The sequence below is a fragment of the Schistocerca piceifrons genome, chromosome 3 (genome assembly GCF_021461385.2).
Source record: "Schistocerca piceifrons isolate TAMUIC-IGC-003096 chromosome 3, iqSchPice1.1, whole genome shotgun sequence".
Lineage (NCBI taxonomy): Eukaryota > Metazoa > Arthropoda > Insecta > Orthoptera > Acrididae > Schistocerca > Schistocerca piceifrons.
Window position 1 is genome coordinate 680,527,529 of NC_060140.1, and position 16,052 is coordinate 680,543,580.

Below are 16,052 nucleotides of genomic sequence, written 5' to 3' on the forward strand. Positions count from 1 at the left end.
GTGATAATGGTTGTGTTTCTTGACTAAAAAGGCATTATCCATCATGAATTTGTGCCATGTTGTCAGAAGGTACACAAGGAAGTCTACCAGGGAATCCTAGTGCACATTAGGGATGCTGTGTGCAGGAAGAGGCCTGAATTGTGGGAAAACCAGAGTTGGATGTTGCATCATGACAACGCACCAGCTCATGCGTCATTCCTTGTCTGCAGTTATCTAGCAAAGCACCACATTTCCATTATGCTGCATCCACTGTATTCTTCAGACCTTCACATTGAAAGGACATCATTTCCAAACCATAGAGGAGATACAGGACAACACGATGAGAAACCTGCACACCATCCACAGAATGTGCTCCAGGTGGTGTTCCAGAATTGGAAGAAATGATAGGAACGGTGTATTGTCAGTAGAGCGGTTATTTTTATGGAGACAGTGGTTAAAATGTTGTACAATAAAAAATAAAGCTGATACAGCAAAAGTTCGGTTTCTTTTTGAACTCACCTCGTATTTCATTCTGTCTGGAAATATCCCCTGTAGTGCTGTTGTGATATGTGAGTGAATACATACCATATATGTGAGGAAGAGGATTTTAATGCTTTTCTTGAGATATTGTCAATTCCATGAGAGTTTTTGGTTTTGAGGAAGAAGTGCATTCTAATTTCTTTGGCAGAGCATGGAATAATTGTAGTTTGTCTGTGTGACTACCAATCTTCTGAGCTTCTTCAAGGAATTGTTTATTAAATATGTTGGCTACCTGACAGCTATCATTTATTATCGGCTGTTTTCTTTTAAAGTCCTCTCATTCTTTAACTAATTTCTCAGTTTCTCTTTTAACTGATTCCCATATAGATATCATTTCACAATATAAATCAGTGATTTCAGACATCATACAGAGATATCCTGATTTTTAATCACTTTCTTTGACAGCCATATTTCTTGTTAAACAGTCCTACTTCTCTGTTTGTCCTAATCATCCAAACAATTTCCTTTGTCTTACACATGATATTTCGATTCCTTCTGTAATATAGGGCTTTATGACGTCCTGTTAGTACCACAGTGCCTTCTTTTCTTGGCAAAACAGCTGCAGAGTGATACAAATCCATATCAAATATACAAACCAAGGAACCACAGCATTAATGCACTGGACTCACATTCAGGAGTAGTGTGGGGTTCGAATCTCTGACCAGCCATATTGACTTGAGTATTCCATGGTTTCCCCAAGTTACTACAGTGAAAACTGGGATAGTTCCATTGAAAAGGCAAGAGCCAACCTGCCCCATTATTGAACTAGCTGATTCAAGTTTGCATGTGTTTTACATACGTATACATTACATCTGTAATTGATCTGATATGTTCTGCAAAAATACCTAAGTACACTAAATCTATAAATACATAAATTTTGAACTGACATTTGTCTTGCATATGCATCCCACCAGTCAGCTTCATGTAAGGCTGCTTTGCAGCTTTCTGTTGTCAGTTCATCAATTATTCTTACTGTTTTCCATATTGCCTCATAAGTATGTGTATGAGTCTCTTCCAAATGGGATCCTTAGATTGTAAACATAGTGAAACCTCACAAATAGAATACCGGCAGTGGGGCTACAACAAATCTCTCAACTGTAAATACAGCTCACCACTGTGACTATGACACCATTTCCATATATGATATTTATAAAACATGAACTGTAGGCACTAACTGAATGCAACAAAGAACTGTTTCCTGAAAGAATACATAACAGGACCCTGTACAGATTAAAATTATGTATAAAGAAAATACCTGTGTTGTTGTTCCTGTAACAAGTTTGCAGGCTTCCGTTGAAAGCTTCCTTTTCTCACCAGCTTCCTTGAATACAACATTACAGGCCTTATTCTTGCAACAGACACCTCTTGTTCCATTATATGTCCCACATTTTGGGCATTTACGAACTCCTCGAAGTGTTGCTCTGCCCAAATCTGAAAGTAATGCTTTAAGCCTGGCACTGTCATTGGGCATATTCAGCTCTGCAATACAAATCAATAGTTGCATCTTCAACAAACAAATAAAAAAACAAAACATACAATTCAAAGATTTACATGCTTCAGAATCTAGACCCAATCACTGTCAAAACACAACATAACATAACCATATACACAAACTGCAGGTGCCACGATACTGTAAACAGCAATCAACTCTTTTTTTTTTTTTTTTTTTTCTTTTCTTTACAACCAGGACGACATTCATCATGTTCAAAATTGAAAGGTTACAAAATAAAATCAATGCGGACTATCCTTCAAAGAAAGCCAGAGGAAGGAGGTATAGAAGGTGCAGTATTTCTGGTAAGAATAATGTGAACATCTTTTAAGGCTATGGTTTATGTAGTAATTATTTTAACAGTTTTTTAAACTGGTTGCTGTATTTGCAATTCAAAGCCATTTTGAAGCAAGAAGAACTATCAAGTACCTCCAGAGCAAATGTTTGTAAGAGGGTTGAAAATATTTCCAGCAAGGCAATAAAATTGATGGCCCAAGTTTTATATTTAGTAGATACATCATCTATGAAACGCACCCTTCCTTCAGGATAATTTTCCGAAGAGACTGAGATGTATGAAAAGGAAAGTTGCTACTCACTACATAGCAAAGACTCGAGTCGCAGATAGGCACAACAAAACGGCTCTCTCTCTCTCTCTCTCTCTCTCTCTCTCTCTCTCTCTCTCACACACACACACACACACACACAGTGACAAACGAAGATTGAGGCCAAGAAAGTTATGGGAATGTAGGATGTACTACAGGGAAAGTTCCCACCTGTGCAATTCAGAAAAGTTTGTGTTAGTGGGAAGGATCTGTATGGCATAGGCAGTGAAGCAGTCATTGAAATGAAGGATATGATGAAAGTGCTAGAGCACTTGCCCACGAAAGGCAAAGGTCCCGAATTCGAGTCTCGGTCCGACACACAGTTTTAATCTGCCAGGAAGTTTCATATCAGCGCACACTCAGCTGCAGAGTGAAAATCTCATTCTGGAAACATCCCCCAGGCTGTTGCTAAGCCATGTCTCCGCAATATCCTTTCTTTTGGGAGTGCTAGTTCTGCAAGGTTCGCAGGACAGCTTTTGTAAAGTTTGGAAGGTAGGAGACGAGGTACTGGCAGAAGTAAAGCTGTGAGGACGGGGCGTGAGTTGTACATGGGTAGCTAAGTTGGTAGAGCACTTGCCCGCGAAAGGCAAAGGTCCTGAGTTTGAGTTTTGGTCCAGCATACAGTTTTAATCTGCCAGGAAGTTTTATATCAGCACACACTCCACTGCAGAGTGAAAATCTCATTCTGAAGGATATGATGTTTAGCAGCGTGTTCAGCAACAGGGTGGTCCACTTGTTTCTTCACCACAGTCTGTCGTTGGCCCTTCATGGGGACAGACAGCTTTTTGGTTGGCATTCCTACATGGAATGCAGCACAGTGGTTGTAGCTTAGCTTGTAGATCGCATGACTGGTTTCACAGGTAGCCCTGCCTTTGATGGGATAGGTGAAGTTAGTGACCGAACTGGAGTAGGTGGTGGTGGGAGGATGTATGGAACAGGTCTTGCATCTAGGTCTATTACAGGAGTATGAGAAATGAGGTAAGGGATTGGGAGCAGAGGTTGTGTTAGGATGGACGAGTATGTTGTGTAGGTTCGGTGGACGGTGGAATACCACTGTGGCAGGGGTGCGATGGATAGTGGGCAGGACATTTCTCATTTCAGGGTACCACGACAAGTAATCAAAACCCTGGTGGAGAATATAATTCCGTTGTTCCAGTCCTAGGTGGTACTGAGTTACAAGGGGAATGCTCCTCTGTGGCCGGATGGTGGGACTTTGGAAGGTGGTGGAAGACTGGAAAGGTAAGGCAAGGGAGATTTGTTTTTGTACAAGTTTGGGAGGATAATAGTGGTCAGTGAAGCCTTCAGTGAGACCCTTGGTATATTTTGAGAGAGACAGCTTATCACTGCACATGCGATGACCACAGGTAGCTAGGCTGTACGGAAGGGACTCCTTGGAATAGAACGGGTGGCAGCTGTCCAAGTGGAGGTGTTGCTGGTGGTTTGTAAGTATGATACGGACAGAGATACTGATGTAGCTACCTTTGAGGTTGAGGTCAACATCTAGGAAGGTGGCTTGTTGGGTTGAGTAGGACCAGGTGAAGCAACTGGGGGAGAAGTTGTTGAGGTTCTGGAGGAGAGTGGACATGGTGCCCTCACCTTTGATCCAGATAGCAAAGATGGCATCGATGAATTTGAACCAGGTTGAGGAGGAAGACCCTTAGTACATTTTGAGAGGGACTGCTCATCACTGCAGATACGATGATCATGGGTGGCTTGGCTGCAAGGAAGGAACTTCTTGGTATGGAACGGGTGGCAGCTGTCAAAGTCGAGGTATTGCTGGTGGTTAGTAGGTTTGACATGGACAGAAGTACTGATGTAGACATCTTTGAGGTGGATGTCAACATCTAGGAAGTTGGCTTGTTGGGTTGAGTAGGACCAGGTGAAGCAACTGGGGGAGAAGTTGTTGAGGCTCTGGAAGAGTGTGGACAGGGTGTCCTCACCTTTGATCCACATAGTAAAGATGACATCAATGAATCTGAAACAGGTGAAGGGTTTGGAATTCTGGTTTTTAGGGAGGGCTCCTCTAGATGGCCCATAAACAAAGTTGTCGTAGGATGGTGCCATGCTGGTTTCTATACCCCAATCCCAGATTTGTTTGTAGGTAATGCCTTCAAAGGAGAAGTAATTGTGGGTGAGGGGACCAAACTATTAGGTCATCATTTCCTTGTTCCTATTAAAACAATTCCACAAGGGAGAGAATAAAACAAACGAGACTTACAACACTAAACTGGAAGAAAGGGGAAAACTGCAAGAATGAGCAAAGGGCAACCAACACTACAATGGATAAAATAGGACAAGAAAACAACTGAGAGATGCAAGAAACAGATAGAAGAAATTAAAACAAGAGCATATGACCACAGCTGGCTGATCACGAGAATAAAAAGGATAAGCCAGCCACTCTGCAACACATTAAAACCTCCAGCCTAAAAGCACTAGGGTGGAGGACACAGAGGGACAAAGGACATGCACTAAAACTTAGATAGAATGACAAAACACACCCTGGCGTATTAAACGTAAAACTAAACCAGCCGATGCATTGTCAGCTAATTAATGGTAACAAGTCCAGAAACCGAAGATTTCATTGCAGGCCAGCCAAAGTGGGACAGCGCAACACATGGGCCACTGTCAATCGTGTGCCGCACCGACACTGAGGTGAGTCATCACGGCGCAGGAGATAGCCATGGGTCACCCAAGTGTGGCCAATGTTGAGCCAGCAGAGAACCACTGAGTTCCTGTGAGAGGCCCACATGGAAGACTCTCATGCATTCGTAGTCTCCTTAATGACATGCAGTTTGTTGTGCATACCGAGGTTATGCCATTCTGTCTCCCAGAGCCGAAAAACCTTGTGGCCCAATAACGAACACAGGTCAGTTGCAAGTATGTTGATCTCCATAAGTGGTTTCCGTGTAGCTTGTTTAGCCAGCCTCTCAGCAAATTCATTGCCTGGGATGCTGACGTGTCCTGGGGTCCAGACAAACACCAATGAATGACTGGACTGTTCCAGGGTATAATGGACTCCTGGACGGTCGCTACCAATGGATGGCGAGAGAAGCACTGGTCGATAGCTTGTAGACTGCTCGAAGAGTCAGTACAGAGAAGAAACAACTCACCAGGGCATTAGCGAATGTGCTCAAGAGCACGAGATATGGCCGCCAGCTCTGCAGTGAAAACACTGCAGCCATCTGGCAAGGAGTGCTGTTCAATATGTCCTCGGTGAACATAGGCGAAGCCAACATGACCATCAGCCATTGAGCCATCTGCGTAAACCCCTTCAGAGCCCCAGGACACATCAAGAATTGATAGGAAGTGACAGTGCATAGCCGCAGGGTTAACTGAGTCCTTAGGGCCATGCGAAAAGTGTAAATGAAGCTTTGGCCTATGTTTACACCATGCAGGAGTACGTGAATGGACCTCGAGTAGAGGTGTTACAGGGAAGGACTCCAGTTTAGACAGAAGAGATCGGACATGAACCGCAATTGTAAGAACTGACCTGGGCTGCCGATGAGGACGATGAACCGCCATGGTTGGGAGAAGGAGACGGTAATTTGGATGCACATGAGAGCTACGAATGTGTGCAACATAACTGACAAGAAGTTGTGCATGTCTGATCACCAATGGAGGGACTCTTGCCTCCACCAGAACACTGGTCACCGGACTCGTTCTAAAAGCTCCCGTCACTAGTCCAACTGCATAGTGGTGCACTGGGTTGATTAAACACAATGCTGAGGGCGCCACCGAACCATAAACCAGACTCCCAGAGTCATTGTGGGATTGAACAAGGGCTCTGTAGAATTGCAGCAGCGTAGAGCGATCAGCAGTGAGGGCATTGAGGTGCTGCCAGGACTTCCACTTAAGCTGATGAAGGTGAGGAAGCCAAGTCAATCAAGCTTTGAAAACCAGTCCTAAGAATCGATATGTCTCCACTACAGTGAGTGGATTGTCATTGAGGTAAAGTTATGGATTTGGATGAATGGTATGATGCCGACAGAAGTGCATGACACACGACTTTGCAGCTGAAAACTGGAAGCTGTGGGCTAGAGTCCATACCTGCACTTGAGGATGGCTCCCTGTAGGCACCATTCAGCAACACCAGTACTATGAAATGCAGGAGTTGTCTGCACTGCAGGACTCCATTCTCCTGGGGGGGGACTAAGGGAGGCACCAACTTGGACACAGAAACTACAAAGCGACAGGAAGTTTTGGACAAAAATCAGAAGCGGGCCCCAGATACCCCACTCATACAAAGTGGCAAGGATATGATGTCGCCAGGTTGTGTCATAAGCTTTCCGTAAATCAAAAAAGACAGCAACCAGGTGTTCGCACCTGGTAAAGGCTGTTCGGATAGTGGACTCGAGGAACACAAGATTTTCAGTGGTAGAGCAACCCTGGTGGTAACCACCCTGGCATGGAGACAGTAGACCCCGTGACTCCAGGAGCCAACACAACCGTGACTTACCATACATTCTAACAGCTTACAAAGAACATTGGTGAGCCTGATGAGCCGATAGCTATCCACATCAAGCGGGTTTTTACCGAAGAGCACATTGTACGATAGTGCTCTCCCGCCGTTGTGATGGAAAGACACTATCGCACCATATCTGGCTGAAGATGGTGAGGAGATGTTGCCTGTAGTCCAATGAGAGATGTTTAATCATCTGACTGTGGATACGATCTAACCCAGGAGCTGTGTCAGGGCAATGTGCAAGGGCACTGATGAGCTCCCACTCTGTAAATGGAGCATTATAAGGTTCACTGTGACATTCAGTGAATGAGAGATCTTTCCCTGCCACAGGCGCGGCTCGTGGTTTCTATACTGGGGAAGGCTGCGGCATTTATCGATCGGAGCCAACATAGGCCTCGGGTTACACTACAGATTAGTCTGACATACAACTAAAAATTCAGGGGGAGGGGGGGGGGGTGGCAGATCACTCTCTACCCATAATTTTACGTACTGCATCTTCTATAATCAGGTATTAAATATGATTAAAAGCTAATTTCGAATTAAAATCTTTGGTTAGTGTTTTTATACGTCATCATTACATATTCTGACATTTTGCAGCAAATCATATGAAAAGACGCATTTTGGAGAGGTCTTTAATACGATGAATGTTAACTTTGCGGTTGCTTAATATTTTTGGTGTTTTCAGTACTAAACTTAAGGCGTTTATTGTGGTTAACCTCCAAAGCTCGAAGTTTACGCGTTCGCATGACGATACTAGAGCGGAATGAAGCATTTTAGTATGGTTTATGAAATTCCGATGCTGCTGGAGTAGTCTCTGATACCCTGTTCCTTTTATGACACTGTAAGATCTCTTAATTCTATATACGTACGAACATACGTAAACATTGACTTGAAGCTAAGTAGGCAAATTTGCTCAATAGTTTTGAACTAAATATTTTGTTTCAAATATAATGACAGCTGTAGCAGAATTTTATAGATCTGCCTTCTGTGAAAGTGTTTTTCGATCACAAGGCACTTGTCTAGTACTACTTCTGGGCCTGAAGTTATTTCTTAATTTGTGTTTACGTCTTAAATTTATAGAATGCCATTCCATGCTAAATTTTAGACTGGCAGCATACCATGTTTTATCGTTTTAACTCCCCACATGGCTTTCATATTTATTGCTAGAATAGAATATAAACTGTCATTGTACAGTTTCTTTGCCTCACAGACCACCATGTTAATTTTTTCACATTTTGAAATAGTCATGAAATTTATTGTCCTTTATTCCGGTGTAAGCTACACAAGAAACTGTCTTTTTTGTTGCAAGTAATTTGTATTCCATCCTAGTAGCTTTTTGCGGTGTTGTGTAGATGTAAACCAGTTGGAAATGCTACATAACAATATTGCAGAGTACGAATTTTAAAAAAAAAAAAAAAAAATCTGTCAAAGCCACCCCTTAGCAAAATTTTATGGTACTTCGAGCTGTGGAGTCTAATTTTGAAATGATATTTTGCCAAGAACTGCTTCCTTATTTGCATCCTTTATCTGTGTGGGATATGATAAAACAATTGCTCTAAGTACAATTCAATATGTCCTCTCAACAACATGCCGCACGGCTACACATGGTCACGTGATGCCCCACCAGAAATACGACGAAAAGCGTATGAGCAGAGCAAGCACCAAGCACGGGCTGCCTACGTCATCGTAGCTGGGCATGCGCACTACAGCCTGTTGTCTGGCGCTTTCTGGTAACTGCTCAAACGAACCTACAGTGATGTTTTCGTGACGTCACAAGTGTTGTGCTGTGATTGGGTGGCATGAGCAATCCGTGCAACTGCCATTATAATTCACATGTTTGAGAAGCAAACAGTTCGTATTTATTGTGTATTATGAAAATATGCATTTATATGAAATAGCGCACTAAAGATCTCTCCAAAATATGTCATTTTTAGTATGGTTTGTTGTGCTAAAGTACACAAAATGTGACACTGTAGCGCAACACACTGTACCGGTACCAAAAGTGATAAGTTTCGGGAAATGGGGTCTAGTGTAGTAGGGGATACAACGAACACCTTCTAACATACAGGCCTCCCAGCCAAGACGAGTAGGCCATGTGACGTCACTTTCACTAGGCCAGTGGTGGAAAGACAGATTTTGCTACAACTAGCGCTGCTGGTGGCCAAAACTGGATCTAATAGCCATACCAACTATGCAACAAAAGGCACCGGTAGAATACATTGTTCGTTTAATTGAAAATGAGTATATGAAGCACTGCAAGAAAAAGTAGCACCGTTTACAAAGCAATATGCGATAAGAAATCTGCACCGTGAGATGCTGTGCTTAATTTGTATGGATTTACCTTTATAAGCAATTCGAAATTCTGTGTTTATGTTGGCTAACCTACCCGGGAAACAAAACTTGTGTTCTGTTTACTTTCAAAGTATAGTGGTTGATTCGTCGAAATTACATCTCCGTTTAACTCTGAGATTTGATTTAATCGTTCGAAATGGTGTATAAGTGTTGTGTTCCACGTTGCAGAGGAAATTACGAAAATAAGCCACGAGTAGCGGTGTTTTCTTTTCCTAAAAGCACTGAACTACAGCAGAAATGGATATCTGCAATACATCGTGAAAATTTCCAGGTTACACAGAATTCGAAGGTAAGCTCAGGTTCTTTACAATTCAGTTAGATTGTCTCAGGGTGTGTGTTCTTTAATTTAGAGAGCGGGAGCAACTAATCATATATTTAAGTAGCACGCTCTTTAGATGTTCATTAACAGCTGAATTCGATTGACTTGATGCCCTTCTCTAGAAGATCAACTGCATTACATACATTACTGAGTCACTGGAAAACTGTGATTTACTTATGCAAGAATAGCTTTAGCCTTTTAACCTGAAATACCGAGTGAACAATAATCGATTTGATCTGAAGATAACTGACACTAATCCCATGTGTTAGCATTAGTACCCCCTCGGGATTATTACATGTAGCTGATAAAAGATTTTCTCATTATTTCAAGGTCTGCGAGCTCCACTTCACTGAAGACCTCATTCTGAAACACAGTGAATATTTCGACAGTTCCACAGGGAAGAAATATTCTGTGCCACTTCCAAAACCTCGCCTTAAAACAGGAGCCATACCATCCATTCTGCCTAACTGTCCGAAGTATCTTTCATCAGCTTCTTGTTCGAGGGAAAGTGGAGATGAGAGACGAAAGCGTCTGGAAAATAGAGACTTAGAAATAGCTATTGCAGCGAGTGTAGCAACTCATGCTCAGTATGAACAGGAAAGACATTTTGTGGACTTTAATGGTTTTGTTAAGTGTTTAGAGGGTATCAAGCTGCCTAATGACTGGCATCTGATAAAGTCAGAAAGTTCAATAACTTTTGTTCTAATAGACGTCAAAGGTATTCCTACACTTTTGTGTTCTGTTGTGGTGACTACTGACCTGAGCATGTATTTATATGAGGGTAAAAGTGTAATCTCAAAACTTGGTACAAGAAAGTTCCCTTTAACTATAAACCATTTAAATGACTTAATTAAATGAGACAGGTATTTGTAATTGAATCCAAGATAAGAATTCAGACTCTGCTTTCCTTGAAAATTTCATCCTCTGCTCTTGGTGAAATTGGCATGGATTTAGCTTCTTTTGAAAGTGATTGTGTAGATGATATTACCTTACCACCACCATCAAACTTTCAGAGCATAAGGGATTTCAGTGAAGAACAAGTTCAGTCTGTTCAGGAATACTTGCCTGTTTTCACATACTTGTCAGGATACTGTGCCAGAGCTGTTCTTAAGAAGCTGAGGTGTGAAACATGTAAAACGTACTTAGTGCTTGATAAAACATTATCAGTAATAGAAAGTGATGAAAGCTATGGACTTCTAAGAAACGTATATAGAGGTGGATTGTATTGCCCTAATAATGAGGTCATTAATGCTGTTATTTTCACTTATTTGATTGTTAAAAACTTGGTGTCTGGAGAACATGAGCTCTCCTTCATGAGATGTACATCCCAGAGAAATCTAGTTATAAGATTAGCTGTTGATGTAATTAAAAGGGAAGACTTTTTCCTAAGGGAATTTTCTTGTAGTCAGGTAGATCAAACTGATGACAAAATTCTTCAGTCTGTAGTAAAAGTAGCATGTAATATATTTCTCAATAATTATGTTAAAAAAATTAATGACAGCCATATTGGCAGTAAAATGAAAAAGAGAAAACTGTCAACTGTAAAGTAGTTTAGAATAAATTTTGTGACAGGTTAACAAACATTTACATTTGTCATTCTCTCCTAATTCCTACTTTCCTCTACTTGATGTGTGTAGCTGCATTGCTTAAAATGAATGTGCATAAAATTAGGCCTATATTCTATTTACAATGATGTCACATCATTATCAAGAATATTCTGTTAAATATTTGGGAGTTTTGATGAGAGAGACAGACAAAGGTGTCAAACTTACAAAATCCCTGATTTTGCTTTGTGGGTTAAAGGTTAGAGTAGATTCAGTTTTTGTACTGTAGAATCAAAGATGATATGAGTCTCATGGGTGTGGGACATGTCAGAAGATATAACATAAAAACATAGGACACTTAAATATAATACTCACTTCCCTGATCATTTTGCCAGTAGATTGTCAAGATATCCAGATATTTAACAATAAACTGAAACTGCTAATATCTACAGAATGCTACGGCCGCAGGTTCGAATACTGCCTCAGGCATGGATGTGTGATGTCCTTAGGTTAGTGAGGTTTAAATAGTTCTAAGTTCTAGGGGACTGATGACCTCAGAAGTTAAGTCCCATAGTGCTCAGAGCAATTTGAATCATTTTCTACAGAATGTAAACAGTCAGAACGAAACATAATTATACACTTTTACTAAATATCTCATACACAAATTACCTAATCTTGACTGTTGTGGCCAAGTGCTGTCAGAGCTTAAATCTAACAGACATTTTTACTTCAGCTGTTCTAACAGTCCCTGTTAAAAAATTCATCTATAGAGTACAAAAGCAGTTACCTACCAAGAAGCTTTTCAACCTGTGCTTTATCTTAAATCAAGTTTTTAATGGTTGCTGGTAATTTATTGAAAATGTGTATTCCTGAATATTGGACCAAGGTAAGTGATTTTAGGTCTTTATGTAGATTGTTCTTATTCCTAGTATTGGTACTATGTATTGAGCTATTGGTTGGAAGTAGAGACATATTGTTTGCAACAGATTGCATTAAGGAATAAATATACTGGGAAGCAATGGTTAAAATGACCAGTTCTTTGAGTAGGTTTATACATTATGTTCTTGAATGTACACCACAAATGAGTTATTTCACGCTTTTGCATTGGCTAAATGAGCGTTTGTAATTAAACTTCTCACTGTGACAATATCTCCAATATCTATGCGATCATTGATGAGCCATTCATGCCGCAGTGAATTACATTTTTGCCCCAGTAATAAACTTATGATCACTACAATAATTTCGTCATGCTGTCTGTTAACTGTTACGAAGTATCTCCGTTAGTGTCATTTACTGACTAATGGATCTAGGTTTCTGTAGCGACGTTTTTCTTAACAAGTAAGTCAGATTTTGCATACGATTTTAAACACAACAGAAGGAGATCACACTGTGTTGTGATCAGTGTGCCACATTGCGCGCGATATCATACAAGGGCGGCACAATTTCTCTGTAAAGGGCAAATTTAACGATCAGTGAATTTGCTATGGTTTCACTAAAGAAATACACGTTCATCGGCTCTAGCGCACAGGCTGTCTTGCAGCGGCAGATGTTAGCCTAGCGCTGATGACGTCATAGTTCCGCCGTGAGGCCTGTGTATCAGAAGGTGTTGATACAACCCGTCGGCTTTGGACAATGACGTCACAAGTCGCCAAACGAGAAGCGATTCTTCTTAGTGTTGTAGCTCCATTCAGTAGCTGATAAGTGTTTTTTGGCTTTTTTTAAAAAATCTCACGAGATAGAATAAATAGATCCACTTTATTAAGCAATCAGTAAAAAAACGAAACTGAAACATAACAGCAAAAGCGAAAATGGTAAACTGCTCTCTGGCGACTTGTGACGTCATTGTCCAAAGCCGACGGGTTGTATCCCCTGCTACACTAGACCCGGAAAATGTCATCACGTTTATGACTGGCTAAACATGACACTACACTTTTTTACTCACTTCAATTAATAGGCTAAGTAGGACTTGATATAAAGAAATTACCTCTTATCAATTATGAATGCACTTTTGCTTACCTCAATTCATTTGTTTATAGACGAAGTCAGCTCGTCTCCCCTTCTGCGCAGCAAAATGGTCTATGACCATTTCATTGAAATTTGGCCGATTCAATAATTCCTTTTCTAGGGAACACATTGCAAGCGCACAAAGTCTGTCCTCATTCATAGTGTTGCGCATGAATGTTTTCACTCGCTTTAACGTCGAGAAGCAGCGTTCTGCCGCGCCGGTCGTCATAGGGAAGGTTTACTATTATTTGCAGAAGTTTTACACTTTCAGGAAAAGCTTTAGCCAGATTGTTATCGTAAAGAAAGTTCAACAAGGTCAAAGCACCTGACGCCTTCATAAAATCTTTTCGGCTGTACAACACGTTCAGCTCATGACGTAGATCAGAAGACTGTAAATTGAACAAATTAACAGCTATTTTAAACGCTTTTTCCGGAAAAATAGTTTGATGTTTTGCAAACAACGATGGATCAAACAGCTGTGCAATCGATAAGTGATCATTGAAACTGAATCGTTCTCTGATCTGAGTTGTGATGAGGTCGCAAACGTTTCGTGCACACACTATTCTTGATTCTGTGAAACGTCCCCGATTTGCAGTTGGTTATACCTGTTCCCAGTGATCGTCGGTTTCAAGTGAGGCCCTAATTTGCTGGACAGAATCCGCAAAGTGCGAAACATATTCAACAGTTTTCACTGGATCAATATTCCTCTTCTGCAGTTGATTAAAGAGAATGTCACAGTGAGGCATGACTGTATTTAAAAAATTTAACCAGAAGAGGAAATCTTCGTCTTGCAGGAAACCCTCCAGTCCCGTGGCCTTGTTTATTGTCTTGTAATCACTGGCATCATCATCAATAATTCTTTCTAGGCACTCAACAATTTCCTTTTGGTATTTGTACACAGTGGTTACGCCCCGTGATTTAAAATTCCATCTGATGGACTGAGGACAGGTAGGAATACGCTTCTTCACTACTTCGTCAAGAATGGCTGTACGGCTAGAAGACCGGGAAAAAAAGGTGGAAATTCCTTCCAAGTTGCTAAAGAAGATCCGCACTTGTTTATTGCCCGTCACACAACGTTCAACAATTAAATTTAACTGATGGGCGTAACAGTGAATAAAGTGAGCATACCTGCACACTTCTCTAATTCTAGTTTGAACACTTTTATGGCCACTCGTAACAGGAGCGCCGTCGTAACACTGAGCTATCAGTTTTTCAGGTGTTTCATGTACATTCATTTTCTCTAGCTCGCAGAGAACAGCTGCAGTTACATTGTGTGCACTGTGACTTTTTGGGCGTACAAAGGAAATAAATCTTTCATTTATTTGTCCCAGTAGCTCATAGCGAATTATTAGGACCAATTGTGACAAATTTGCACAGTCAGTAGTTTCATCAACTTCTATTGCGAGAAAGTTTGCCTTCGACAGTTCACTCCTGATGAGAGTGAGGCATACCTCATAAATTGATTCCAGGAGTTCATTTTGAATTGTCTTCGATAGGCCTAAGAAAACACGGTTTTCTGATTTCTCAATGTGCTGCTTCAAGACGCAGTCCAGTTCTGCCATAAGACTGACTAATCCTCGAAAAATTCCTGGGTTTTTGGAATCTTCCGTTTCGTCGTGGCCCCATAAGGCAAGCTCGAATTTGCCGCAAAATTTAATACAGTCTATCAGTTTACCCAGAATATACCGATTTTTTGATACATTTTCATTATATATCTTTATATTATGGCGGTAAGCACTGTCTAATTGGCACATAATGTCCACTTTCCCTAGCATTGAAAACTCATTGAACCCATTTAAATGTTTTTCGTTGGAATTATGTTTTTTCACCTTTGCGTGAAAATTCTTTAAGCCAGCGATACCAGTTTCAGTCCAGGCACTATCAGTACTATTTGGTGAAACAGAAAAATGCATTTTTCACTTCACAACCACACAACCACTCCGCTGCATCGTACATTGCTCTATTAAAACTGCGTTTGTATCCTTGCCTAGATTTGCACTGTTTCTGTTCTTGATTGATCGTCAGATCGGGTCTGGGTGCACCAAGTTCTTTCACTTTCATCCTGTGGCCGTGTTCCAAGCTTTTACCTATTAAATTGCACACTGAATTCACATTGCGCTGGTTTCACAATCGCCGTATGTCGCAGATATTCACAAGGAAGTAAAACTCCCTAAAATCTTGCAAAATACACTCCGAAATAGAAACTTGCTAATATCACACGGTATCAACAAAAGCAGTCAGCATCAGCAAGCAAGGAGAATAAAGTAACGGGACAAATTTCGCGCGCTTTGTCCTCTCGCTAGATGGCAGTACTGGTACGTTACCGTAGTCTAGTGCACTCTGGCGGGATATTTGCAAACTTACCTTCGACCATAGATATTGGTAGACTGGTCATGACGTATAAATCGTGGCATCAACATCTCTACTGCTATACCACGTGACTATTGGCAAAACAATGGTGGTATCCTGTTGTGCTTATGGTTGTACCGAGCGTTTTGTGAAGGGAAGTAACATTAAATTTCACGTGTAAGTATTATTAGTATAATTTAGCGGCATTTCTTGAATACTGATAAACTATTGTGTGTATCATATCCCTACCCAGAACGCCACAGTTACGTAAATTGGCGGTTTGAAGTGCTGTGTGTGTTTCCAGGCGCACATTGCAATCGTATATATTTCTTCAAATGGTAAGCTACAAAGCTGCTTTTTCTCTTTCGTATAGGTTTCCAAAGGATGAAGGGCGCAGGCAGATGTGGATACA

The 16,052-nt window shown here is 41.0% G+C and overlaps 2 protein-coding genes across 4 annotated transcripts in view; one reads left to right on the plus strand and one right to left on the minus strand.

The window, feature by feature from the left end:
• Positions 1-16,052, minus strand: part of LOC124787986 (uncharacterized protein C2orf42) — a 235,488-nt gene that overhangs the window by 190,053 nt on the left and 29,383 nt on the right. For all 3 annotated transcript variants that reach the window (XM_047255017.1, XM_047255015.1, XM_047255016.1), the window contains one exon: positions 1,775-1,998. In XM_047255017.1, the coding sequence (XP_047110973.1) occupies positions 1,775-1,990 (216 nt within the window). In that variant the 5' untranslated portion in view covers positions 1,991-1,998. The remainder of the gene's footprint in view (positions 1-1,774; positions 1,999-16,052) is intronic.
• LOC124787987 lies at positions 9,560-11,185 on the plus strand. Its single transcript, XM_047255018.1, has 2 exons — positions 9,560-9,713; positions 10,074-11,185. The coding sequence occupies exons 1-2, from the start codon at positions 9,561-9,563 to the stop codon at positions 10,599-10,601; spliced, it is 681 nt and encodes a 226-aa protein (XP_047110974.1). The 5' UTR covers position 9,560; the 3' UTR covers positions 10,602-11,185.